Source organism: Accipiter gentilis, chromosome 1 (genome assembly GCF_929443795.1).
Source record: "Accipiter gentilis chromosome 1, bAccGen1.1, whole genome shotgun sequence".
NCBI lineage: Eukaryota > Metazoa > Chordata > Aves > Accipitriformes > Accipitridae > Astur > Astur gentilis.
The window spans coordinates 38767349-38793928 of NC_064880.1; the positions used below are offsets into that span (position 1 = coordinate 38767349).

At 41.0% G+C, this 26580-nt stretch overlaps 2 protein-coding genes across 4 annotated transcripts in view; both read left to right on the top strand.

Annotated features, from left to right (window-relative positions):
* The first annotated feature begins 65 nt into the window (after positions 1-65).
* PECR (peroxisomal trans-2-enoyl-CoA reductase) lies at positions 66-19800 on the top strand. The gene is made up of 8 exons (XM_049807542.1): positions 66-180; positions 3306-3439; positions 11007-11172; positions 11842-11923; positions 14147-14243; positions 16435-16545; positions 17138-17249; positions 17372-19800. Exons 1-8 carry the CDS (start codon positions 66-68, stop codon positions 17458-17460), a joined length of 906 nt encoding a protein of 301 aa, XP_049663499.1. The 3' UTR covers positions 17461-19800.
* Positions 19801-24822: 5022 nt separating this feature from the next.
* The window catches only part of MAP3K2 (mitogen-activated protein kinase kinase kinase 2), a 51001-nt gene continuing 49243 nt past the window's right edge, over positions 24823-26580 (top strand). For all 3 annotated transcript variants that reach the window (XM_049798974.1, XM_049798994.1, XM_049799003.1), the window contains exon 1: positions 24823-25073. The gene's annotated coding sequence lies outside the window, so the exon portion shown is untranslated. The remainder of the gene's footprint in view (positions 25074-26580) is intronic.

A 26580-nucleotide genomic window follows, 5' to 3' on the forward strand; every position in this document is an offset into this window, starting at 1 on the left:
TGGCGGGGGTGGTGGCGGCCGTTGTGCGAGCCGCTGGCTGAGGGGGGAGCGGGCGGGCGAGGAAGATGGCGGCGGCGCGCGGGGTGCTGGCGGCCGAACTGTTCCGTGGGCGGGTGGCCATCGTTACCGGCGGCGGCACCGGCATCGGCAAGGCTATCGCCGCCGACTTGCTGGCGCTAGGTGGGCGCGGGCGGGGTGGGGTGGGGTGGGGTGGGCTCCTCAGGGAGCCGCGGTGGGGCAACGGGGCAAGGTGGGTGTAGGGGGGAGCAGGGCCGGGCGTGAGGTGAAGGCGGGGGATGGAGTTTGAGGAGGCGGGCCAGGGAGTGCTCGGGGGTTGTGGTGCGTTTTGGGGGTAGGCAGCGCTCGGGGAGCGTGCGTGTGAGGAGTTTATGGGTGGGACGTTGTGACAGGAGTCAGTGAATGGCGAGAACGAGGTGAGGTAGACGTGGGGCTATGTCTTTTGACCCGCTGGCACTTAAAAGATGCGCTGTTTTAAATACAGCGGTCAAAGTGAGGTTATATTAAACCCGGGCCCTTTCTCTCATTCTCCCTCTTAGGTGAGTTTTCGTCTTGTTTACCTGGAGGATTATCTGGTCGTTGAACTGAGTCTTACGAAATAGTATGGTTTTGAACTCTTGTCTGCACAGTAAGCTTAGAGAAATGGTGCTTCTCTCTCAGTGCTTGTGACAGAAATGTCCTGAAGTTAATGTACATCTTCAGCGTGCGCTTTGTGGGTTCTCCTTCTGTGCTGATTACAGAGAAGTGGTAAAATCTGGAGTGAAAGGCAGTCTTCTGAGTCATGCACCTTGCAACACCTTTTCTGCAGTTTCAACATAAGTGCTAGGGATCATCGACATTGGACTGTTTTCAGATAATGTTTATTCTCGTGATTGTGTCACTGTCTTCAAAATACCAACACTAGCATTATGCCTCACAGTGCCAGGCTCCTCATGCTTTGCGCTGTTTAAATGTGTACCACGCCATTCCACTGCATATTAAAGAGGTTTCTTTGTTAAGATGGTGTGCTGGGAGACATCTCTGCCTCTCCTGGCCTTTGTCACCTCAGCTCTCCACTTGCTTTGTAGAGCTGAAGTGAGGGGTTAGTTCTGTTACCTTTTTATTACTGGGGAACTAAGCATTTTTTTAAGATGTCCTTACATGCTCCCTTAAAGAGGTGCTTTTTAACCATCATCACACTGTTGGTTGATGATGTTACCCAATTACCTTAAAATTGTACTTAATTTGATCTGCATTATTTTTCTCAAGCAAAATACAAATAATAAAAGTGTGTGTCAGTAACATCCTAAATAGAAAACAAGGCTGCAAATCTCTACAAAGCACATGTGAGAAAATAAAGACTGAGTTATGGCTTAAGTCTGAGTAACCTTCCTTTCCCACAGACTTGCTGGCTACTCCTGACAAGAAGATGGCCAGCAACTATTTCCATGTACACCTTGCTCTTTAGGCTGTATTTTTTTGGAGGGGAGCTGGGTAGAGAGGAAATACCTGTAGGAGCAGTGACAGATAATGCCAGTCATGGTGTACATTGTTTTTATAACTTGCCGCCTTTGAAGCCTTCTGGACAGATTTAAACCTTTCATCTGGAAACTTGTGCCCCTTTCCCCCTGACCCTATCAGGAAATGGACTGGTCATTCTTTGTGAAGAAAAATAAGTGAAGCAGTGTACGCTTGTACAGTAGGTATCCAGTGTTCCTCAGTGAGTTAGAATCTCCCTCTCCCGCAGTTAGCGTACTTAGCAAAAATATAGTCTTTACTGGACCTTATTCTATATCAGTATGTGCACTGATAACAATTTAAGTTGATAAATATAACTGTGCTGCTGTGTTTTAGTATTTTGTTTTAATCGGTAATTGTGTGCCATTTTATGAACTCTCCTCTGTGTTAGTCAGGTGGTTGTGCAGGTGATTTGACTTCTTCATTTAAAAAATCAGGAGACGTCAGAGACTAGTATCTTTACATGTGTTGTTTTAAGACGGCCACTGATTGAAGGTGAACCTCCCATTCCTAGGGATATGTAGTTGCAGCACTTCCTTCTGGAAGAATTCAACTCTTCTTCCCCCCCCCCCCCCAGTTTTATGTATAGTTTCACAAGACAGCCTGAGCCAAATGAACAGCTTGCTGCTCTTTACTTCCACTAGTTATTTTGAGTTGATTCTGGTGTTTGTTTGATCACGATAGGCCAAATTCCACTCAGTAAAATAGCAACAAAGGAAGAAAAAAAACCACCCACCTGGCAAGATGTTAACATTTTTTTTTGACTCTTTGAGGGTGTTGAATTGGTTTATGTTAAAGCAGATGAGCAGCAGAGCTGTTATGAGGAAGGGATGGCTTCTACTGTGGTGCTGAGATTATGGAAGGAGGGAACTGGGAGCAAGATGTCCTTGCCTGCTTGGCAGGAGAAGCTAGTAATTTGTTTTACCCATAATATGAAATTACACACCTACTGGATTTGCTCTAGGAATTAATTGGGTGTGGTCTGTTTTAGTTTATGTAGTAGCAATCACTGAAGCCTTAAAGCTGTCCTGAGTCCACTGGTGTGACAGAAGAAACTAGACTGGTTGTAGTGTAAGTGCTTGCTATTAATTTGGCACCTGCATTGTTTTTCTCTGTAGAATGAGTCCTTCTGCCTCCAAATGCTGAAAAAAACCAGAAGACTTGAGGTTCTGCCTAGTTTTTTCCTCTCCTTTCTGAGCTAGGATTCTACAGAGTGTGGCGGTGCCACAGGGAAGCCTCTGTTCCTGCTGTCTATAGTCTGCAGATAGGAAATAATCTCGTGAGGCTATCATCCTTTCCTTCGGACTCTGTAGGGTTAAAAAGCAGTGTTACATTTGCTCACTGCTAGTCAAAATTACAGCTAGACATATAGTTAGATTATATTTGTGGTTTTAGGAACAAGCATTTTTTTGTAATCAAGATCTGCTGAAACATCTTTAAATCACATAATTGATAAATGAGGCACCTGTGAGCAGAGGCAGCAAAAGTGATGTCTGAAAGCTACTTTGCTGACTCTGCAACTCACAGGCTATCTTCCCTTCTGCAGGAAGGAGAGGGAACCTCATGGACAGTTTTTTGATCGCTCTTTTTCCTAGCACAGTGGGATCTTGTTGCTAAGAAGCACCTGATATCAGTCATTTCTCTCTCTTACAAGAACTTCAACAGTGTATCTTCTAGTCAGTGACTAATAACGCACATCCTACAAGATATCTCCATAATCTTATTAAAAAACTAGCATAACTGTAATTTTAATTATGTTAGCTGAAGGATGTTTAATTTTGTCTCTACAGATTGCAGTGTTGTTATTGCCTCTCGTAAATTTGACCGATTAAAAGCTGCTGCAGAAGAACTGAATAATACATTTTCTTCCATGTGTTCTGCCAAAGTGACTCCCATACAGTGTAATATCCGCAAAGAAGATGAGGTAAAGACTAGCGATCTTGTTCTGGGGCTTAACATGTCAAAAGCTTATTATATATATAAATTCTCAGATCTCCAAAGGTCATCTTTGGCCTTGTCAAAACTGGCTTAGATCTGGGGAAAGGTGCAGTAAAGCACTGTTAAATTGATCTAGGTAAAGATGTGCTTTCCAAGGGAAGACCATTTTTTAGCCAGCTAAGTGAGAAAGCATTTGTAATGGCAAATATTTTTCTGACCATGCATACGTATTTTAGATATTTCTGAGAGAGAGAGGCCTTGGAACTGGGATGTTACACAGCCGAGCTGGAGCCCACTTAGCATGGTTCGGTGTCACATTTCTGTGATAGCAATGGGGGGGCGTTAACTTGTGAAGATGGAGACCTCAGAATAGTTCCTTCAAACACAAAGTCATAGCATGGAATCTCAACCTTGTGACTTGACACAAATGGCCTGCATTGTCAGTTTTGCTTGTATTAAAGCAAAAAAGCACCACAGTTATTATTTTTAGTTGTGTTTCAATTTTGGTTACAATTTGAGGTGTGCCTCATTACAAACTACTACTATCCCAGTTGAGTTTTTTTCTTTATATTACAAAAAATGGAACATCAAGAGCAAAAGTATTTTATCCAGTTTCTTCAGAAGTCTGCATTCACCTCCTAAGTTTTTTAATCCGAGTAATTAAACATTTAAAAGTCCAGCATCACGTTGGACTTTTAATTTATTGAAGACAGCTAGAAAATATTCTAGTAACCACTGATTGCTACATTTTTCTTAACCTTTCAAAGTCTCTGTTAAATTCTAGCATAACTTAAAGAAATGTTAATGACCTTCAGTAGCTGTGTAGATTCTGGAAATTTCCTAATATACAACCATAAAGCAAATAAAAAATAAAATTCTTCCCTTATGGAACAGCTCATGCCATAAAATATTTATAGATATACTTAGACTTTCTCTCCTGAAGGAGATGAACCCTGGGGCTGTGCAGTATGTCACTTCACCTACCAGTGAATTTTAGGTTTGTATTTACTAGCATCAGCAGTGCGATATAATGGGTTGTGACAGATGTCAGAGGGCAACTTACATGATTAAGGGTAAAGAGAGAGAAAAAGTTTAAGCCTTCTTTCACATCAGTGTTCTTGCAGAAAGTACTCTGGCATGCTTAATAGCCTTCTGCAGGTGAATCTTATTTCTGCATCAGTTTAAAAATGATTTAGTGGGAATTGCAGTGTTCTGTGAGATGGTAGAGGGCTTGGATGGTGAAATGAGTTAATCTCCACTAAACAAACTACCATTCCTTCTTTGTTTCCTGTTTATTAAGTGTAGCTAAATACATATTTGATAAAACAGCCTTAGATGGCTTTGGAGACTTTTTTGAAGGTGCTTTTAAATCCTTTTTTATAGTGCTGTGTAAAGTGTTTAGGCATTATTTTGTGTTACTGGTAGCCATGCTGATACTTGGAGAAACTTCTGTCTTTGCTATTACCCTGCAGTTTCATCATAGAATTGTCTTGTTTCCAGCTTAGTTTTCAGCTCTACTCATTTACAGACACACCAGAACTTTCTTAGAACTTTTCATACAATATTGGAGAAGCCTCTATCAGGTGTCTCCTGCCAGTGGAAGTTCTCATAAACCATTGTCTTTTTTATATCTGTATCTATTGAAGACAGCGTTGAGAGGAATAAGGTAGATTAAACTCCAGTTTTGAATTTTTCGATCATTGACTCAGTCTTATAGTTTGACTCAATTCAGTTCTCCAACTGCTCTTACTTCTTTCTGTTGAAGTCCTATTTAGAAAAAAATCACTGTGAAAATTTCATAAGCCTTTTGTGGAAGTTTTGAATAAAGAATGCAATTTCTGTTGCGTATTAACATAAGAACTTACGTGTACCTGCTAAAGAAATATTTATCCATTCCAGATGCCCCTCTCCAAGACCAGATATTTTTACCGGTTAGAGGCATCTTGTGATCTTGGTTCTTTAGCTCTTGTTTTTCTGGCTCTATCCTCTTCCCTTAGCTCTTTAATGCTGAGATTCTCAAAGATTGCTAAATCCTGGACACTTATTACTTAATTTCTACAAATTACTATTGGACCAGAAATACATGGATCACGTTTTCAGCTTTTAAACTTGTAGTGAGGATAGCACTTCCTTACACTTAGGTGCTTGGTGTCTGTAAGTTGAAGCTAGATAAACTTACATTATCAGTTGGTAACTTACGCTGCTAAAAACCATCAGAACTTAGAACTGAGGGATGTGGCAGGTTTTCCACAACCCACTGCTCACTATTGCTTATTTATTATATTTGCTAAGGGCAGCAATGGTGAATACTTTTTTTCTAATTTGCACTTGATTACCTTGCAGAGACTAGATGAAAAGTACCTTTGGGCTTTTACTTCTATTCAAAGGCATCATACATCCACTTTCAAAACCTATTCCATTCTTAACCTAAAATTTAGTGCCTGGGACTTGGAGTCAGGAACAGGGATCAGTAAAAGACGTGGTGAAGGATTTTTCTAGCCTAGGAGGTAAATCTTGAGTAGAGGCAATACAGCAATATAGCTCACTTCAGCATTTTCATAAATACAGGAGTAGCTTCCTGTTTACAGTGGAAGATGGGGTGAGAGGGCATTTAAAGAAACAAGACTTGTACAAATGTGTTGGCTCCATGTGCTACTCATTAATAGCTTTACAACTCATTGTCTGGTTTCAGCTTAGTATGAGTGAAGACTATTTACCTCAGAAATTCACAGAAGCACATTGTTGGGTAGAGAGGACAGCCTCTACAAGTATTCCCTGTGAGTCGTTACATCCTCTTTTTCAGGTACCAAAGAATGTGCGAAGGAGAAAGACCTTATAAATGTTTTAACAAGGGAAAAAAACTTAGGAGTTCAAACCTCCTTAGATGTCAGAACTGATCCATCACAAGCTACAAAGCCCAGGAAGCTTCCTGAAGAACTACATAATTCATTTAGTATATCCTTTTCTTTGACATCTCACTGAAACCTTTCTAAGAGTAAATCTTTCTCTTAAAGGAAGCCACTGTGATCACCTGTAGGAACAAACCATCTTCTTACCGTAGCATGCCTTTTTTTTTTTCCCTCTTATCCCTCCATCAGTTGCTCTGTGTTTCTCTAGAGGCCCCTATGAGTTTTGTCCTGGTTTTAATTTTGTAATCAGGTAAACTGAAGGGAGGGACTCTGAATAGAGGAAATCTAAGAAAGATTAAAGTGCTTTCAAAATTGCCAGATGATTTTTTAATTTTTTTTCCTTCCTATTGCAAATCTTAAAGTAACTGACCTGCTTTGAAGATGACACAGCTCATTCCTCTTGCGTGCCCTAGTTTGGATTTGTGAAATTCAAGCATTAGAAGATTCATCCCTTATCATATAGTGCGATATGTCTGTTAGAGTTCTTTATGGCCTAGGAAGAGTCAAAGAAGGTGCAGTGAATTAATTGCTGCAGAAGCTTGATGGTGTATATCATGGGAATAGCTTAATGAATTCACATTTTTAAGTCTCTTAATCTTCATCCTCAGAGGCCCTTTTGCTTTCTATTTTCTAGCAAAGCTTACTTTTCATTTAATGTGCAAGAAATAATCTTGCTTGATGGAGGATTTTCAACCACTGCATAACCTGTCAGGCTTATTTCTGTCACGAGTTTGCTGCTGCTACTTTTGGCTAGTTTTCCATTGAGTGTTTTGTAAAGGATTACAAACCTGTTTTGTTTTTAAAGATGGAAGAGTAGAAGGTTCTGAGATGCTGGTAAGAACACATGAGGTTTCTATGTTCTGTCTTCATAGGGCCTTATCCTGAAGCACTGATTGTGCACCTGTCCCTTATCCTGTGGTCTGGAGTATATGTAGTGATCAATACTGCTTCTTAGTGATTATGAAGTTGAAGTGATTTTAATTACTTGGATATTTTCTAGCACTGCTCACATAATGTGTTGAACATAACAAGAGCAGGTCAGTTTGCTCTTGCTGAGATGCAGGCCAGACAGCTGTCTGTGTGTGTGCATCTTTTCAAACCAAGCTCTTTTCTCAAAATCCAAGGATCTAATTAATTAATTCCAGTGCCTCAGTGTAATGGTGGCCAGAGTGGAGGAGAGAGACCCCATCCTTTTTCTGTTGTAAAAAGAGCTTTCTATTTATCTTTGTAGGCGTTGGGAAGGGGAAGCATGTGTTTGTGTATCTTAAATGTTGAGCTACAGCAAATCTGTAGATGGGGGAAAGAAAGACGTGAGGAACTTTTTACCCTTGTAAAGCCTTTGTGCTATATGCTCTGGACAAACATTTCTTTAACTAGCATCTAGGTAAGTAGAAGACATATCCAGGTAAGTGGAAGATAAAACCTTGTACTTCTAGTAGGCCACTGCTCTTCTTGAAATCAGCAATTCAGAATTCTGTCCATACTCAAGCTCCAGCAACAGCAACTGCTGCTGGACCAGACCCCAAGGCTAAAATCTATCACTTGGACATCTGACAAACAAGACTTCTTGAGACGGACTCAGTACAGTATTATTTAGGACTTGTGTCTGAGTTCAGTAGTAGCTTTTCTTTTCCAATAAACTTTATAGCTTAGCATAGTTTCAATTGTCTTATAAATACTTTAATGCCTGTCTGTGTGAAGCCTGTAGTGGAAGACTGTGGCTTGGTGGGGAGCTGTGGATAAGAGATTCCTGTTGTCATACTTTAAAATAACACAGCAATAACACAAAGTAAAAATACCTGTTATCACTGTGCAAGAATGCCTACTAGTGCTAGTCCCCAAAGAACAAATCTCTAACACTCTGTAGTAGATAGTTTGCCTGTTGAGTTTTACTGAAGTTCAAGGTGACCTGCGAATGCAGGTGGACATTTGTCCCTTTTCTCTGTGTCAGCAAGTACTGCCATCTCAGTTACCTTTGGAAGTGTGCTACTGAATAACACTTTTGAGTTGCAGTCACACAAAAGAGTTCCTTATTGAAGAGCTCCAGTCTTCTGGTTATGTCTGAAGTGCCTGATTTTGTTCTTTTCAGTCTTTTTTCAGAAGAACGTTCTAAACTGTTAGCTCTACCTTGTGCGGTTTTGCTTTGCTTCTGGAGAGAGTCTTTAATAGCTTTTTTTATGAAGTTCTTTCTGTGTGGTTTTTGGTTAGGAATAGAAAGGAATCTTCTTTAGTTCTCACTGTGATTTAAACGTGTTCCAATAGACTCTCTTCCTCACTGTGCTGGTGGCTGCTGTCACCATCTTTACTGTAATTGTGAGAAGCACTGCAATGATGCTTTCTCTACAACATAGAAGACATTGTGAAGATTGCTATAGTTGGAGCCATCTGAGCTGTCACGGGAGAGCTTGTTAGCCTTTCCTAGCTTTTGGAAAGCCGAACTGATATGCGTTTGTTGGGGTTTTTTATTGCCCTGAGAATATGGTGTGACAAGTAGGAACAACAACAGAGTTTCTTAGAATACAACATGTGAACCATTTTGAATTGATACGTCATAGCAGATTTTGTCCACCTGTTGAAAACTTGCTTGTAATGCCCCTTCTTAGTGGATTTTTCTTCTGTTAATTTGTTGTTTTGTTGAGGGTTTTTTACGATCTTAGCATTTTGCCTTTTTTTTCTCTCTCTTCCCTCCCCACCCCCAGCCTGAATAGCCTTAGTCTGTTCAAACATTCCTTGTACTGAAACCATTTCTCTTCCATAAATGAGCCCATACTTCAGTGACTTATGGAGAACAATATTCAAAGCAAGATTCTCAGGCTGGCAAGGAGAAGAGTTTGATATTGCTGAGCAAAGCACAACTTCTGCTGCCTAGTGACAGATAACTTGGTTTTCTCTGGTTGTGAGCAAACCTGGAAGTCTTAGTGTGGCATGGTGGTTCTCACCAGTCATGGTTTTGGGACTGCTGTCACAGGAGTTTTGATTTTTTTTTTGTGGTTTCTTTTCCCTCAGATCCCACAAGCTGCAGTGACTGATGTGAGGAATAAGATGACATTCAGAACTTAAAGATGGTGATTTAGGTATTAAAATTATTTTCTTAAAGCATTTTTTCTCAGCAGGCATTATTTTTCAGTCAGGCTTCACTCACTATATATTTAGGTTTTCTTCTTCAGAGAGATGCATCCTTACAGGATCCATACTATCCTGTTAAACCATCCTGAACTGTTAGCAGCACAAGATGTAAGGCAGCTATTTATGAGACTGAGTTGGTGGCACTCTTGGTGAGATACAGATCATGCATTGCTTGTTCTTTTATTTCTGATGGTTTTTACTGCTAACTCAATACAGAGGAAGGCTGATTGATATCCTTCCCCTAATCAAATCTGTTTCAGCAGCAGCATTGCTCCTGCTGTTTGTTTTTTAGGGTTTTTTTTGGTCTGTGTTTTCTTTGACCACAGATGCTGGATTAACTTTTTATACATGCTTGAATAGGAATAAGTGATGCATGGTATCTAGTTATGATAGACAGTGTAAGCAGGAAACAGTCATGTTGTCCCATTTACCCTGGTTCTTGAGATAAAGGTTAAATTATTAAGCAGTTGCTATAGAGTTCTTATTACTATCTTGTAATAGGAAAAATACATCAGCTTTGGTATCTGTAAAATCTTTGAATGCTTTGAAATACATTCCCCTCCAGAAGTTCTGTTGTGTTTAGTGTGTGTGATAAAACTGCTGTACTTCCAAAACAGAAGACAATGTAAAAGGCTCAGCTCACAGCCTGTGGCTCAGATTAGGTCAGTGTTAGAACTAGGTTTAGATTCTCAAAATCTCTTTCCTTCTACATGAACTTAAGCCACTCCTTTTCTGCACTGACAGCTCGTTGAGTGAGTGAATAAAATGTCTGTTGCTATATTTGCTGTTAATACCTTCTCAGAGTACCCAAAGGTAAATAGTGCCAGACAGTGCTCTTAATCATAAGTATTCATCCTGCTTATAGACAGATGGTATCTGCTTAATCAAATATTCACCTTTGTTTTGCTGAAGAAGACAACTTGTAGTATTTCCAGCACTTTTTAGAGTTTATGTTTTGTAGGGTAGCAGACTAACCTTCCTGGTCTGCGTAAGAAGATTGGCTGTTGCCAACTCATATGTCAGAGCTTTAGTGAATGTACAAAACTTCTAGATGAGAATGTTAAAACTTCACAAGATGACTTATGTTTTCTATTTAAAATGCTCAGGTGTATGGGTCAGGAAAAAAACCCAGTAGCTACCTTATATGGAACTCTTCCACCATCTGATGTGAACACCCTCACCCTTGTGAAAAATGTCAGGAGATTCTTAGTAGGTCTTAAGTAGCGGGGGTTTTTATGTGTGTGTGTTTTTACAAACCTTCAGCAGCTTAAATCCCCTTCTTTCAGTGCTGGTATTCTGTGTAGCACCTGCATTATACCAGGAAGATTTCCTAAGTAAACATGGAGTCAGCCCAATCCTTCTTGGCTGACTAAACCTGTCATACCAATCTTCCAGCCTCTCTGAAGGCTGGTACCTCCTCTTTATGTGTGAAAAGGACATGAGAGAGAAAATACTGTCTGAGAATCAAATTGGGTATATAGCTTAATCAGCATACCACACTAACAAATATTGTTTCAGGTAGAAGCTTTGGTGAAGTCTACACTGAGTCTGCATGGGAAGATTGACTTCCTGGTGAATAATGGAGGTGGCCAATTCTCAAGTTCTTCTGAAGCCATCCGTGCAAAAGGGTGGAATGCTGTGATAGACACGAATCTGACAGGGACCTTCTACTGCTGCAAAGCAGGTAAGGACTGACCATTAAGCCTTTTTTGTTTAATTGTTTTGTTCTTTACAGCAATACCAGAAGACAAGAAATGTAAAGTTTCCCTACCTTCTTTTTTCACACACTTCTCTGACAGCAGATATTTGTTTCCATGAATCTCATTCAAAGCTTTATATTAAACTGTACGTTACATTTGTTCATATATACAAGCATACATTTAGGCAAGTATGATCTTCTGGTTAAGGCCAGGTTTGGGGAGTCACTTGGCTTGGATACTCATTTAAAAGACTATAGGAAAGCCACTTAACTTCTGTGGCCTGTATTCACTGTGTGTAACAGGAAAAGATTTCTCTCCCATTAGGAATGTAAATTTAAAGTTAAATTTAAGTATGATACGTGATTCTCAGATAGCATTGGGAACGTGGAAATGAAAGTAATTTACATGGAAGCATGAAATCTTGATTGCCACCAAAAGGCTTCTTGACAAACATTGAGCCTTACCTGGACTGCACCTGTTATCTCACCAATCCAGTGGTGAGGCTATGGTACGAAGAGCAGATTGCATATCTATATCTGCACAGGAAATGTGTAGTGTAATTCGAGTTAAGGCTCCAAATTTGGCTTCCAGTTGGCAAGTTCATTTGTATGCATTTCTTCTGATATTTAAGGTTATCTTCCTCCTTCATACAGTGTACAATGCCTGGATGGAGGAACATGGTGGAGTCATTGTCAACATTACTGCTGCCGTGAGAAATGGGCTTCCTGGAATGTCGTAATACATATTTTATTTTTACATTTTCCTATATTTTTTCCCCTAGAAGTACTAATTGCTCCTGAATACTTCATTTTAGAAAGGTGTGCACTGGGCAGCAGTAGAGTATAGAAATACGGTAGTTAGGTCAAGAGAGAGCAATAGTATCACTTGGCTGTATGTGTGGGGATCTCTTATTAATTCAGTAGAGACTAGAGGAGTAAATGGCATCTCTGGTCTCTGTCAACTTGTTTGTAAGAAACTATGAAGCAAGACTTGCCAGTGAAGCTTTCACTGGAAGTGGTATGCTAGGGGGACTAGTTGCACTGAAATGTGACCTTTACTTGTTCTCTCTCCAAATTTCTGGAGGGTTTGCAAGAGCTTGGCACCTGTTGTTTTCTTCTACTGTTAGTTTACAGGTCTTGATGGTGTAATGAGTTATGGGAGTTGGACTGGGAACAGGGGACTAGGAGGAACATTTCTAGTATGTTACCAGGTTTTGTCTTTGTCCTTTGGGTCACATAATGCCTGCCTTTCCCATTTTCCTTTTTACTCTCGCTTTGTAGCCATCTTTCTTGGAGAAGGTCTCTGATGCAGAGAATTGGTTCTATTTGCTCTGCTCATTTTTTGACTGGGAGAAGGCTCATGGGTACAAACATATTACCACATTTGTAGTTCTTTTATACTGACATAAATGATCACAGCTGTCTACATGAATATGCAGCATCCTCTCCATATCCCTATGTGTACTATATTTGTTCAAATTTCTTTATCCTCAAAATGGGGGCGAGCAGGAGTCTTCCTGTTTGAAACTTTTCCACCAAAAAGTTCCAATTTGTTGAAATAGAAATACTGCTCAGAAAATTAATTGTTTCAGTTCTTTTCTTTTCAAAGGAAATTTTGAAGTTATCAAAATACTGCATTTTGACAGTTTCTTAATTGAAAAAAAGTCTGAATTTCTTCTTTGAAACTACCTATTTTTTTAAACTTTGAAATTGAGTTTCTATTGAAGAAAATATAAAAATATAATTTGAGCATATTTTACGTTACCACTCTTTTTCCTGATTCAGTGTTGAAAGTTTCCAAAATGTAAAATTTTCAAGGAACAGCAAAATATTGTCTTACTTGTTCTTGGCAGTACAAAATAAATTTAGAGATCCACAGGGTGGTGCTGATGCTACAATTATTTGAGTTTCTCCACTCTGGTTAAGTCTCATTGAATTGTCACAGCAAATAGGCTGAAGCTATATTTGAGAGTTGAACCAAGAGATAAAAAACCTAATTCTGACTAACAGTGGAAAAAAATTTCCCAAATAACTGTTGCATGTGGATGTAGATGGATAGACAAAATTACTCTCAAATTAAATTCCTGTTGAACTGATACTTGTTTTAGAAATATACTATTGAAAAAGACTTGCCTTTACAAGTCTAGCCACCATTCATGCCAAAAATCACCTGATACAGTTTTTTGTAAGTATTAGTTTTGAACATAAAACTAGTCAAGTTTGTTTGCTTATAGTGTACCTGGAAGTTATTTATTTCTGGCCTAAATGTATGAATAAGTTGGGTTTTCTTATGTTTTTCTTAAGTGTTCCTTATTCCTTTCCTGGTATCTGAGAATCTATTGTATCTATTTTCTCTGTTTTGCTAGGCTAAAGGAACTAAACTCTGTTAGTTTTCTCTGAGTCCCACTGTCCACTATTTACTACAGTAATTTTGTCTGTATTTGTTCAAACTTGTAATCATTTCAGACTAGTGTCCTATAGCAGCAAGGTGTGTGAGATCACTCTGCCTATGGTCATCTCTTCCGTCTATAGCAATTTTTGAATAGTGGCTTATTTTAATGATGTTTGTCAGAAGATCTAAACTATTTTTCAGACCACTGTCCTTCCAAGTGTTTCTTTACCTATGCAGCCTAGCTTTCGTAGTTTTACACAGTTTGAACTTTGCCTCCAGTTGTTTTTCATTTTATAAGCCTGCTTCTGCAGTAGAATGTAGCTGATCTCGTGTTACGCTGGGGAAGAGATGGTAAGTATTTACAGAAATTACAGGAAATCATAGCATAGCTTGTTTGAACTGTGAAGCTATGGTCAAACTTACAAACTAGAACATATCTCTCTCTCTCAGATGCTTGGTCCAGTCATAGAAACCACTCTGACTACCCTAGTGAGGCTGCGGTAGAATTAACATTGGGCACTGTTAGCTGAGGGAACAGATGTTTCTTTTGCTTTCTTTTCTCAATAGGCATACAGGAGCTGCAAGAGCTGCAGTGAATAACCTAACCAAGACTCTAGCTTTAGAATGGGCCCACAGCGGAGTAAGAATCAACAGTGTTGCTCCTGTAAGTAATGGCAAATGATCTGATTAAACTTAGCCATCATATGTGTTCATGGTTAAAACTTTCAGACCAAAAGGGTTTTTAAAACCTATAGCCTGTAACTGTTTATGGATCATTTATGTATTTATTTATTTATAATTCCCTCATCTATCTTCTTCAGGTCATTTGAGAGTGTTTTGTACTGTTTGGATGACAAGCCAGAGACGTGGGATAAAATGGCTTCTGCTTTCTGCTTTGACTTGGCATTCTTGGGTTTTTTTCCTAGCTTAATGAATTGATACCTGGGAGGAGTTGGTAACCTGTCTTACAAACCCTTGACATAAAATTACCAAATGCTTTGTGTTTCAGTAATGAGTACATTATTTCTGAGTTCACAAAACTTTTTCTATTTGAGGTTCAGGTATGCTGATGATTTCTACCTGTCGTTACAAAGTTATGCTTCATGTTAAGTTAGACTAGTTTTAGGCATAAAAAGACTATTTGGAGTGGACCTTCTCTCAAAGAAATTACATGTAAAAATGTGTGTTCTGATTTTTTTCTTGTCAAATATATGCAGACAGGAAACCGCTATACAGGTCAGCTAAAATATGCCTACCTCACATTTCTGAGGAAGTAGGTAGCATGTAGCAGTTGTTTTAAATAACTGTATGGAAAAAGCAGCTATATTTTCTAGTGCATGGTGCTGTGGATACAGAGGTTACATAGAAGCCCTAGGTTTGACATTTGAGATTCTGATTTGTGTAATCTTCACTCTTAACCACAATTTGTTTTGCACATTTACTCCCTTGAAAACAAAAGAGGAAAGGTAAACTTTGCCCAGTTACTTCTACATTCAGAATTTCTCTTACCTCACAGTATAGTAAAGTGTCAAATTTGTTTAACTGATCCCTAGGAAGATCTTTCTACTATCTTTGTAGGATGTCTGTATATCTCGTTGTGCCTCTTGTCCTAAAACATCTGGCTCACTTTCTTTGGCATAGCACAGAATGCTTAATGGCAGATGTGTGATGATCATTCAGGTCGTGGCTCTTATGTAGCCTCTGGAGGCCCAGCTCATCTGGAGACTTGTTAAATTTTAAGATCTACTTGCTTGTTTTTCCTGTTCATTTGTTTTTTTCTGATTTATCAAGTCTTGGGGAAGTAAGTAATTAAGACAGCATTATTATGTGAATATTTTTTTCAGGCATGCTAATTACCTAATGAATCATACTAATTATAATTTATAGCACTTGTCAAAAGAAGTTTTTGACAAGCCAATGCTTCAGTGGTTTGGCTCTTTCAGAAGTATTTGCTAGCTTTGTTACTAGCCTGGTAACAAAAATCCATGTTGTAGTTAGAGTAATACTTTATATCCTTCTGTCACCTTTATGGACACACTAGGTCTGTGGTAACCATGCAAAACTTACTGCTTTATAGGAGCAGAGTAATATGTAGGGAATGAGTAGATAGAGAGGGAAACATGCATTCTAAAAAAAACCAGTTTCACTGTGAGTTACTTCCCTAGCTCCCAAAATATAGTCACTCACATTTCACGGATATCTTAGAATAGAAATCTTAGCATGTACTCCATGGAAGAGTTCAAATTTTTTTATCTTACTTGAACTTGAGTCCTAAAGGTTCTGTCATAACTAATCTATGTAACCTTGTTGTCCCCATTGCTGTAGCCTTCATCTTGCCTCTGAAGTCTAAACTGGACTGTATGATCATCAGAGCAAAGAGTTGCCTATTTCTATAGCAGCTAAGTAGGGAGAGTCTGAATTCTGACTGTGAAATCTGTCCCCTTCTGTAATTCACAATAAAATCAATCTAGTGTTTTTATGGTTTACAACAAACTGTTGAGAACTTGTTCTTGGGGCTTTATAGTTTTCTGCTGTAAGTTTATATGAAATGATTGTAATTTCAAAACAGTCTTTGAGTTTCTTCTTTATACTCTCCACTTCATAGTTATTGAAGTGACAGTGGAGAATTGGAATAATCTGAATTATTGCGCTTGAATAGAGATGTGGCTAGCAGCCAAATTACCTTCTTGTAGAAATTATACCATTCCATTAAATTTAAAAACTTGCATTCAAGTGCTGTGCAGCTAGTTTAATCCCACAAAAAATACCGGTAATGACAACTTAACAATTTTACATTTATCACAGTTTAAACATATGCAGGAGAATGTAATTTTCACTGTGCTGTTTTAAAATAGGGAATAGTATTTTCGGAAACTGCTGTTGCAAACTATGGAGAACAAGGTGCAATGATGTGGTTAAACACCATGCCAAAGATTCCTGCCAAGAGGTTAGCGGTTCCTGAGGAGGTAACGTATTTCAGAACATTTGTAATATTTCTACTTCTGTGTCTCTATTTTGAAGCCACTTTATTATGTGGAGAACAAAAAAAGACTTAAGTTTTGCACCGTAATGTAATATTAAAAAAGAAAAAAGCTTGTAATAATGTGTAGTAGTACCAAGTGGGAGACTTAACCAGTAGTCACTGTTACACTGAAAATTTAATTTAGATGCCTCTTATACCTGAAGTGTTTCATAGTAGACATTAATTCCTGAAAAGGTTGACTTCCAGTAGGGAGCACTAAAAGAATGAATATTAATGTGAAAAAAGTGTATCTTAAAAGTACTTAGCTCTCTTCCACAAGAATGTGCATCTTTGATAAACCAGTCAATTTTTTTGTTTGAGTTTTGGCATCTGATGTGTATTTTTGAGAGCTTACTGTTTTCATCTGTTATGTACTTGATGTTTGTGCCTGGAAAGATGGCCTTAAGACTGTTAGGGTTTTCATTATTGAGTAGAAAATGTTGCTATGCCTTGCCTGTAAAAGTTTTTACAAGCATCTTTGCTATGAACAATTCGCAGGAGTTTAAGACAGATTAAAATTGTCATTCTTTTGTTAGATCTCTTCTGCAGTGTGTTTCCTACTATCTCCAGCTGCTTCTTACATAACTGGGATAACCATGGTTGTGGATGGTGGCCACAGTTTATATAGCCAGATCCTAGAAATACCTGGTAAGAAATGGGCTACAAAATAATACCCTTCAAGTGACTGAAGTTGGGCAATGGGAGGACACAAAAGTAAAATGCTTGGCTTCTCAATCAACTAAGTATGTTGTTTTATTTGTTTTCCTCAGATCATGACAGATGGCCCTCACCACCAGAAGGAAAAAACTCTGAAATGCTTAAAGAGTTTCTTTCTGGCAAATTCAAGCCAAAGCTGTAAAATAATGAGATTTCACCATATTCCCAGTTGCACACTTGCTGATAATCTTGTTTTGTGATTTGGGCATGTTTTTCTCAGTAATTTAGGGGTTTTTTTTTCCTCTTGTGTAACTACACAAGAGTTGAGTGCCTTGATTATCATTGGTATATATTTAAAACTTGAAAGGCTGTACGTAGTAAATTTCTTCTCTGAAAACATTCACTGTCCTGAAAACATTCAGTCTCTTGGGAAGAGAAGGTATAAAAGAAATTTTGGTTTGCACAGGCATTAAGTAATGAAGAATCTCAGTCAGAAGTGAATAAAAAAAATACTTATTTTGAAGAGAAGGGGGCAGAGAAGGAGTGTTTCGGAATCCTTCTATTCTGAATGATTTTGGGGAGAAGATAATTTAAATCTCTGTTATTATTAGTTGCATTGGTAACCCTTGAGGTAGCTGTTAGCTCTATGCTATTTCTGTTCAGCCACACACTGAGTGTTCAACAATGATTTTAAAGACTAAGTAGGGTAGGTATTTCTCTGAAAAGAATTAAAAATACGGCAGAATACTGTTATTAATGTTTCAAACAAATATGGCATATCATATTGGGAAAGTTTTGAATTGTTTGCAGATAAAACAACATAATGGAGTTAAACTGGCTGCAACTTATATTTGGTAATAGAATAATCTGATAATAAACTTAAGCTTTAACATACAGTGATGGAAAACAGTATAGATTCAACAGTTTGACATGCAAAGTCTTGAAGCAAAAGCTGTGGTGTATATTGCAGTGCTTTCTGCAGTATGCTATACTATTAAAAGGAGAAACTCGGAATCCTTCATTTACCAGTTAAAACTCTTTCTATCCATACTGTGATGTCTTACAATGTTAACACAATTTTGTTCACCAGTGTCTCTAAAACAGGTGTGATTTTTGTGATCAATGCAGAGATTCCATTTAAAAAACCAGAAATCTTGCAATATATTGCTCCAAGAGGCTAGATTTGTAGTTACTCACTTCTTTTTATTAACTTCAAGGCATGTCTGATAACTTTAATCAAAATATAAAAAATAAGTCGTGACTGTGTTTGCTGTAACAACTGAAATTTGTGGAATCAAGTTGCTGATATGGAAGTGACCTCTTTAATACTTCATTTAGGATTGAATGTAAGAGTCTCTGCCAGTTGTTTGTTCTCTGCAAAGATATTTGACTTTTGTGTCCTTCATTAAAACATGGGAACTTACATGGGTACATGTAGACTGCTTTTTCATGAAAATCTGAATGCCACTTTTGTGGGGGAGGAGGAGTTTGAGCCAAAATGCTTTCTCCTTCTGATACATCCTTAGTAACTGAGTGGTCATTTATGTGGTTGTGAGAAACTTGTACAGAGATAAAACCAGCTTTTTTTAAACCTCTTGTGCAAGGTATATTTTGATTATTGCAAATGTTAGTGCAGGGTACGCAGCAAGAGAATTCCTGGAAGAAAATGCACCCGTTACATAACTAACTCTAGAAGCCTAGCCCATTGCATTTAAGTGAAATTACTTAATTAATCTCTTGTTAAGAGATTGTTTCTACATTCTTAACATCTTTCTTAAGAAGATTAAACACGAACAGGCTCGAGACTTGTGGAATTTACTTTCTCTTCATGTTTAACTGTGAGCTTCTGTGATACGTGTGGACTGTAGATTTGTGAAATGGAAATTATTTGTTAAAACTAAATTACTTTTATTATATACCAGAACTGTTCTCTACAGGATTTGAGCATAAACTTGGAAATAATTTTATACTGTTGCAAATTTCCTCGTTAACTTTGCTGGAGTTTGAATATTCATAAAGAGGGAAAGTTTATACATGATGGTGGTGAAATGCATCACTCATCTCAGTGAAATGAAACATTAGAAAAGTGAGCATTCTCCTGTGTGGGAGACATGTTCAGTCTGCAATTAATAAACTTCTCCACAAGTAAGAACTATAACAAACCTTTCCACTTGCACTGAATAGAAGGAACGTTTATTTGGCCTTGCCTTCTTCAACTTCCATCAAAGCAATGGATCTATTCAGAAGATCTAAGCTAGTTCTTCAGGAGAGTCTTGTTCCTGTGTGTGCTTTCTTCCCTGGCAAGAAGTTGAAACAGCCAGCATTTGTGGAGCCAAATGTGCTGCAGCTTAGTGCAATAGGAGAACATACTCAGAATACTCTAGGGGTAAGTATGATGTAAGAATGCAGAAAATACATCCTCGAAAAGAAAAGGGGAAACATCACTGTTCTCTGTTTTTTTTGCTTTTTCTTTTTTTTCAGTAATAATGTTCTCTATGTGTTGAGGCTTACTGTGCACAATATTAAAATGCTTATCACATTATATTAGTTATTAGGATACTGACTCTCTCTTGCTGTAATAGTTTTGCAATGATCACAGCCTCTCTTCTTTTTTTTTTTTTTTTTTTTTTTTTTTGTTTCCCCCTCCATTTTTTCTTCTTGCACCAGGGAGAACATGAAATTTTATTTTGGTCTTTGCCTGTTTGGTCCATTTGTTTGCAGATTAAAATGATTTTAAAAGTTTTGCAGTGCCTTGCAGAAACCCAGTGTTGTGTCAGCTGGCAGCACAAATGTTTCAGGTTTCTGCTGTTAGTGCCACAGATAATATAAGCTGTAGCAAAGCTCCTATGCTGCTGTTGTAACAACAGCCCTTGATCAAAGGGCATTGAGAGGTTAAAAAAAAAATGGGTGTGGTAACAAAAACATCCTTGACCTCTATAAGATTTGGGTATCTGAAGTTCAGAGAACAGGGCTTGATTTCATTTTATTTATTTTACAAGGGAGGTGAATGCAACTGTGGGAAAAGTGCTAAGGAACCTTAGGAGGAATCAAGGAGATTATTGACCAAACACTGAAACTTAAACGTTTGCTGTACTGTACAGTTGTAATAAGAGAAGAATGTTAGAATGACACATTTACCATTCTGTTAGAAATCTCTTTTCAGTTGCTTTAATATTTACCTCTGGCTAAACCTGTACCTATTCTGCCTACCCCCTATCAGATAGTCATTTGACTGATAAATAGGTGCTTATCCACTGTCTGGTGTTATATCTGAATATGTGTCGTAGAACATTACATTTATGAAAGCAGTGTAGTTCCATGAAGGGGAATTTTTATCAAGTGTATGTGCCTTATGTTTTACAGATATTTTTTGTGTTAAGCAGAATACTGATTATTCAGGGTATTTAGTGTAAAATGAAGTTTGATTAGTCAGGGGGTTTACTTAGTGTAAAATGAAGTCTGTGTTGTAAAAATCGTCGTTCTTTAAAGATTAACAGTCATTGTGTTTGCTAAAGGCAATATAGTCTGTGTAGTGTCATTCTGCAGTAAGGTCCATTGCCTGCCTTAAGATGTAAATGAATGAATACAAGGCAACAGTTGCTTGTTGCAAGCTTTTATGGCTATGTTTAGTCTTCTGAATCGTTGTATAGAACATCCTGTATAATCTTTAAGAAAGCATGCTATTTGCCAGGTAGTGTAATTTCATATACTTCTAATCAGCATCTCCTAGTTTACTTTTGCCATCTTGACTAGCAGACTTGCATTAAATGGCTGAGTAATGTAGACATTAGGGGAATAATCTTATTAGTAGAGTCAACAGTGCCTGTGTTCTGGATTACTGAATATGGCTGAGTCCTAAAGGTAAATGAGTTGCTCTATAAACTTCAATGACAGGGTTGGAGCAAACAAACGTATCAGTACTGCTGCCCAGGCTCATTTACAGTGTCCTTTTTCCAGAGAAGCAACTCCATACCTGAATGACTACTGTATTTTTCCCATACTTAGGTCATTTCAGGTATTACAGACAAGCCAATAGCTAGCTGCTCTTTATTTATTTTGTTCTGGAGCTAAACGTAAATGTCTTGGGCAGTGGGAATGCATCCTGAAATGCAAAATACTAAGTGTGATGGGAGATTCCAGTCTGGATAAGAAATACAGTTGCTAGGGGAGGAGATGAAGCTTCTTATGAATCTTCCAGCAGAGGTTTAGGACTGTCCTCCCCAAGCTATTTGCTCTTCCGGTCTTGGCATCAGCCTCACAGTGATGGGGCATTTGTATCGAGATGAACTAGAATTACTGAGATGCAGGCACATGTTTCCTTCTCTCATGGAAAGGCAGAGGAGCACAGCAGACAGGTAGGACTAGCAAATGCTTGAAATAATACTGTTGTTTGCTCAATGCACGCGAGCTGGATTTAAATTTATAAACAGAAAGTTGGTCCTCCTGCTGGTGAGGCAGGACTCTTGATCATGTTATAATATCCTGGCATCACAAACTTTATGCTACTGCTGTTCCCAAAAGAAGCTGTTTTGACTTCCCTTATCTGCTCTGTCTCCAGCAGCTTGTTCCTTTGCCAGGTAACTCCTCTTTTGATTTAAAAAATATGAAATTAATCACTTATTTAATTAGATACTTTTCTGGATGTAGTTCAGAACGTGGTAACATGGTAATACAGTGCCAGCTATAGGAAGGAGTGGTAGGGAGGCAAAGAAACTTGGGGAGGAAAAGGAGGATGAAGGCATGGCCATGAAAAGCATCTGGTTTGTTCCCATTTAAAGTTTAGAAGCTGTGGCTTTAGCGTTAACTAATACAGGCACTTGTTAGCCTCAAGCAGTACGTCTAGAAGGTGAGAACCTCTTATTGCAATGAGGTATTGATTCTGGAATCCAGGGAGAGACACACTGCCAGATTTCAGTCAATTGCTTGAGTAGACTATCCTAAGATGTGCTTACCCTATAATTTCCACCCCTGCTCCTCCCAGCTTCCATCATCTGTATAGGGCTTGTACTGAATGCATAAGTGACCTAATGTGCTTTATTGCAACTTCTGTCACCTATTTTTATGCTCTTCCATATCAGCAATTACACTGTTTCTATAAGGTCTGTTTTGCTCCAGTAGCATGACACGCGGGCTGTGCTTAGCATGAGCCAGTGTCATAAGTGCTTGTCCCTGGTGTTGATAGATATTTTTTATCTCAAAGTCAATATTTAGCTGTTTATCCTGCTCCTGATACTGCAGATGCTCTGGTTTAGGGACTATGGCACAGTAGCGCTGATGCCTGTCAGGATGCAGGCACTGCAAAGCACTCTCGGGATGGCGCTCATACTGCAGTGAGAGTGCTCTGTGCTATGCGGTCTTTGTGCAGAAATACAAAGGACCACATGAGTAGAGGAATGTGGGATGATTTTCCACAACCCTTGCTAGCTGCTCCTGTAATGAAGAAACTCTTGACTTCAAAACCTACTGTTCACTAACCCTTCCTCCATCAGTGAAATCCATTTGCAAGATGCTAAAACTGACAAATGGCCATGAACTGGAACATTAAGGCGAGGGAAACACTGGATGTGTTTTCAAAGCTGTGTAAGCAGCTGTGGCTCATTGATCTTGCTTGATGGTACAGGAGCATCACACGACATCAGCATTTTTCTTGGCTCTTTCCCTATCATTTAGCAGAGAAGGTCACCTTTTTAACTTTCTAGTTGAAGGCTCTTGGTCACGACAAGTGTCTCATGAACATGGCTGACAATTTTGCCAGCTGTGGAACAAAGTGTCTTAGCTTTGAGATACGACTACCTCTCCTTCGTGTTGGCTCTGGAGTTCTTATTAATCAGTGTGATTCAGAGCCTTGTGCCTTTCTTGGATATGCTTCATCAGTTGGTCTTTCTTTAGCACAGTCCTCTTCATTCCATTTTTTTTAAAGATGACAGTATTAGTTGTTATCATTTTCTGTGGCCTGTTTCAGTGGAAGATCTCAAAATACTCAGGTTGTGGGCCTTGATGTGCAATTTTTTAGTTTCTTATGTGGTTCCCACTGAAGGTTTACTTCCTTCCCTGGGTATGCAGCTTGGGGTCCTGTCCCACTGGAAGACTTGTCTATTTGCAAGAGCTTCCCTGCATAGTTATATATGCCTATAGTAACGATGTAAGTCTTAAACTTCTGTTCAAGTAGGCTTTCCCAGGTTTGTTTAAGGTGGCCACAAAAAGCCCCCAACCCTTGTTTTGGGTAGGTTTTGAGGGCTTGTCCAGGCTTTACAAACCTCTAATTGTCTTAAAGGTCAAATACCTCCGGCCCCATGGCCAGAAAGCAGCATGTGAGTGGCAGCTCAGCTGGGATTACTGTGCTGTAGTCAAGTTGCAGCAGCACCGATCACCGCTACCTCGGTACGACTCTGAACACGCGCCGCCCGCCCGTCAGCATGTCACAGAAGGGAGTTCGCTAAACACGCACAGGTCACTCGTGCATCTTGTACGCCACGGCTCATGCCCGTAAGCTTACTTTTAAATCTGTACAAAACTAATTACAGTGCCATAGTAATCTTCACAGGCATCCGCTACTTAGACTTCGAGGGTAGCAATAATAGTTGTCCTGCTACCTACTGGGGCATGCTTCCTCGCTGACTAATGTAGGGTAGCATCCTTCTTCCTAGCATGTACTGATTTCCTGAGGGAAGAAGGTGGCTCCTGCAGAGGACGGGCAGCCAGTGCTGGGAGAAACGGGCACCCCGCGAGCAGCGGAGCGGCGTTTTGAATTGTCCCTAAAAAGCGTGCGCAGCCGGCTCACCCTGGGGTCACGGCAGCTTGTCCGACCGCAGGACGGTGGCGGGGGGCTTGTCTCCGGGACCAGGGTTTTGGGGGTTTTTTTTTTGCAGTAAGCAGCTGAGGAGACAGGATTGTACCGGGGCGAACGTCCCCATCCGCTCCTCGAACAGCACACGTCGCAAACCGCAGGACGGCGACCGGCGGCTCCCCCGTGCCGCGGAGCGCAGCGCGGCGCTCCAGCAGCAGCGGCCGCCGCGGAGGCTGCCGGCGGCGCCCCGGCTGCGTCCCCCGCTACCGCCGCAGCGGCGGGCGGGGCGGCAGCGCTCTTCCGCAGCCGCACCGGGGAAGGCGGGGCCCGGCCTCGTCCCAGGCCTCCTCACGGCGACGCCCCGCCTCAGGCCCCGCCGATTCCCGGCCCCGCGGAGCGGGCGGGGGGGGGGGGGTGTGTGTGCCGCCGCCCCGTGACCCGAGGCGGGGGAGGCCGCTGCGCACGCGGCTCCGCCGCCCTTCGGTGCCGGCTTCCCCCGTCGCCGCCTCCTCCCCTTTCTGCGCGCGCGCAAGAGGCGGGCCGTCGCGGTGGCGACCGGCCGTGCGCCGTGACGGCGAGCCGCGGTGACGTGCCGCGCTCCCGCCTCCCGCCGACGTCACGAGTTTCGGCGGAGGGGGAGGCGGAGCTTTCGGTTGGCAGCAGAAGCAGCGGCGGCGGCCGCCGGCGCCTCACGCCTGACGGGACCCTCCCCGCCCCCTCCCCCGGCCCGGCCCGGTCCCGCCGCGGCGCCGGGCGCTCCGGGGGCACCCTCCCCGCTCCCCCGCCTGGGCGCGCGGCTTCCTCCGCGCCGGCCTCGGTGCCTCCTGTCACCCTCCCCGCCGTGCCCCCGCGCGGGCAGGCCCCGGGCCCCTTCCCCCCCTCCTCCGGGGGGGGGTGGGCTCCTCTCCGGAAACCTGGCCGCTCCCTCCGCGCCGCCTGCCCCGCCGGGCCTGCGCCCGCCGCCGCCGCCGTCGCCGGGCAGCGCGGGGGGGGTCCCTCGCGGCCGCCTGGCCTCCGCCGTGACACAGGTCGGTGCCGGCAGGGCGGGCGGGGGCGGCTGCGGGAGAGGCCGGGCGGCCCTCAGCCGCGCGGATGCGCGTGTGTTTGGCGGGTGGGGGGGGGGGGGGCGAGCTCGCCGGTGTGGGGGGCGCCTGGGGCAGCGCCGGCGCCCGGGGAGGGGGCGAGCCCCGGCCGCCGCGCCGGGAGCGGCCGGGGGCAGCGTCCCTGTGTGCAGGTGGCGGAGGTGCGCGGCGGCGGCGGCGCAGTTGTTGGAGGTGCCGGGGGGACGGGACGCGGTAGTTGTGTGCGTTACGGCTGCGGAATCTTGAGGGGTTTGCGAGCTCCGCCAGTAATTATGTGTCACCGTAAACCTTCCCGTGATTGCATTCTGGTGCTGTCGTCTCTTGTCTTTCAATTGCTCCGCAGTGATAGCAGTGCTACGAATGGGGTATGTAGGTCAGATTCCGCGAGATGTTTTTGTCGGGGGAAAAAGTGGATGTTAGATTATTTTTTCCCCTTGCTGCTTTTGAGGTGCATTGCAGCACCCACGAGTTTTGATGGCGGTTTTTTGGTGGTTTGTTTGTTGTTTTTTTTTCTTTTTTTTTTTTTTTTTCCGGTTTATCCCCCCCCCCCCGGCTTCCTCTCTTGCTTCATAAATCTGGTTTTAGTTTTTGGCTGTGGAATTACCGAAGATCAAAGCGTTAAATAAGCTGAGCGCTTCTAAGCTGTATTGTATCGTGAAGTGTCCTCTAAGAGGGGGGTAGAAGATAATAGAAGACTGCCTTGAAATAAGGGGGATTTCTAGTCTGTGCAGAAAATGTTTCTCAGCTATAACGTTTCTTTTCTTTAAACAATGCAGCACGTTGCAGAGCGTAAGAGGCCTTCAGAAATGTGTTGCTATGTATATGCCAAAGACATAGTATTTGCAGAATGAATGTCTACATGCTTGTCTTGCACAACATTTTGTATTCTCTTGGGGCATAGCACTTATTAGCAGAATACCCTAGAAAATGTTTGTTTGTTGTTTTTTTTCTATGAAATTCTCTTATAGAGCGTTTTAAGGGAATGGGCAGCGACGAGTTTGGTGGGTTTTTTGTTGTTTGGGTTTGGTTTTTTTTCCCCCTACCCTATGGCTAAACCCTTCACTGTCATTTGAAAATGACAGAAATAATGTATGCAGAAATTTTACTTTCATGTATGCTTTTGCTTACAGTGGCTTTTTAAAATAATTTCTTTCCTCATAAATATATTAGAAAATGAGAATTTGCTGTAATTCCTGTTTTCTTTACACTTTGTGTTCCATCATGATTGCCCCTGAAATGTATTGAACCCAAATATTGATTCAGATAATGAGGCTGTATATAATTAATTTGATTTTTTTTTCCCCCAAGGTTTTATTGTATTTTGATAAAGCAGAATAGCAAAGGTAATGTTTGTCAAATTGACTCATTGCTGGAGAAAAATCTGTGTATAGCTTGTCTTGATGAACTCTGTGTCAGTGGTTTACCTGACACTAATGGAAGACTACAGTGAAGA

Bases quoted from the DNA above. Each gene is read 5' to 3' on its own strand.
- PECR (XM_049807542.1), top strand. From the start codon at position 66: ATGGCGGCGGCGCGCGGGGTGCTGGCGGCCGAACTGTTCCGTGGGCGG. The intron at 11,173-11,841 runs GTAAGGACTGAC...TCCTTCATACAG, and splicing joins CTTCTACTGCTGCAAAGCAG to TGTACAATGCCTGGATGGAG. The intron at 17,250-17,371 runs GTAAGAAATGGG...TGTTTTCCTCAG, and splicing joins CCAGATCCTAGAAATACCTG to ATCATGACAGATGGCCCTCA.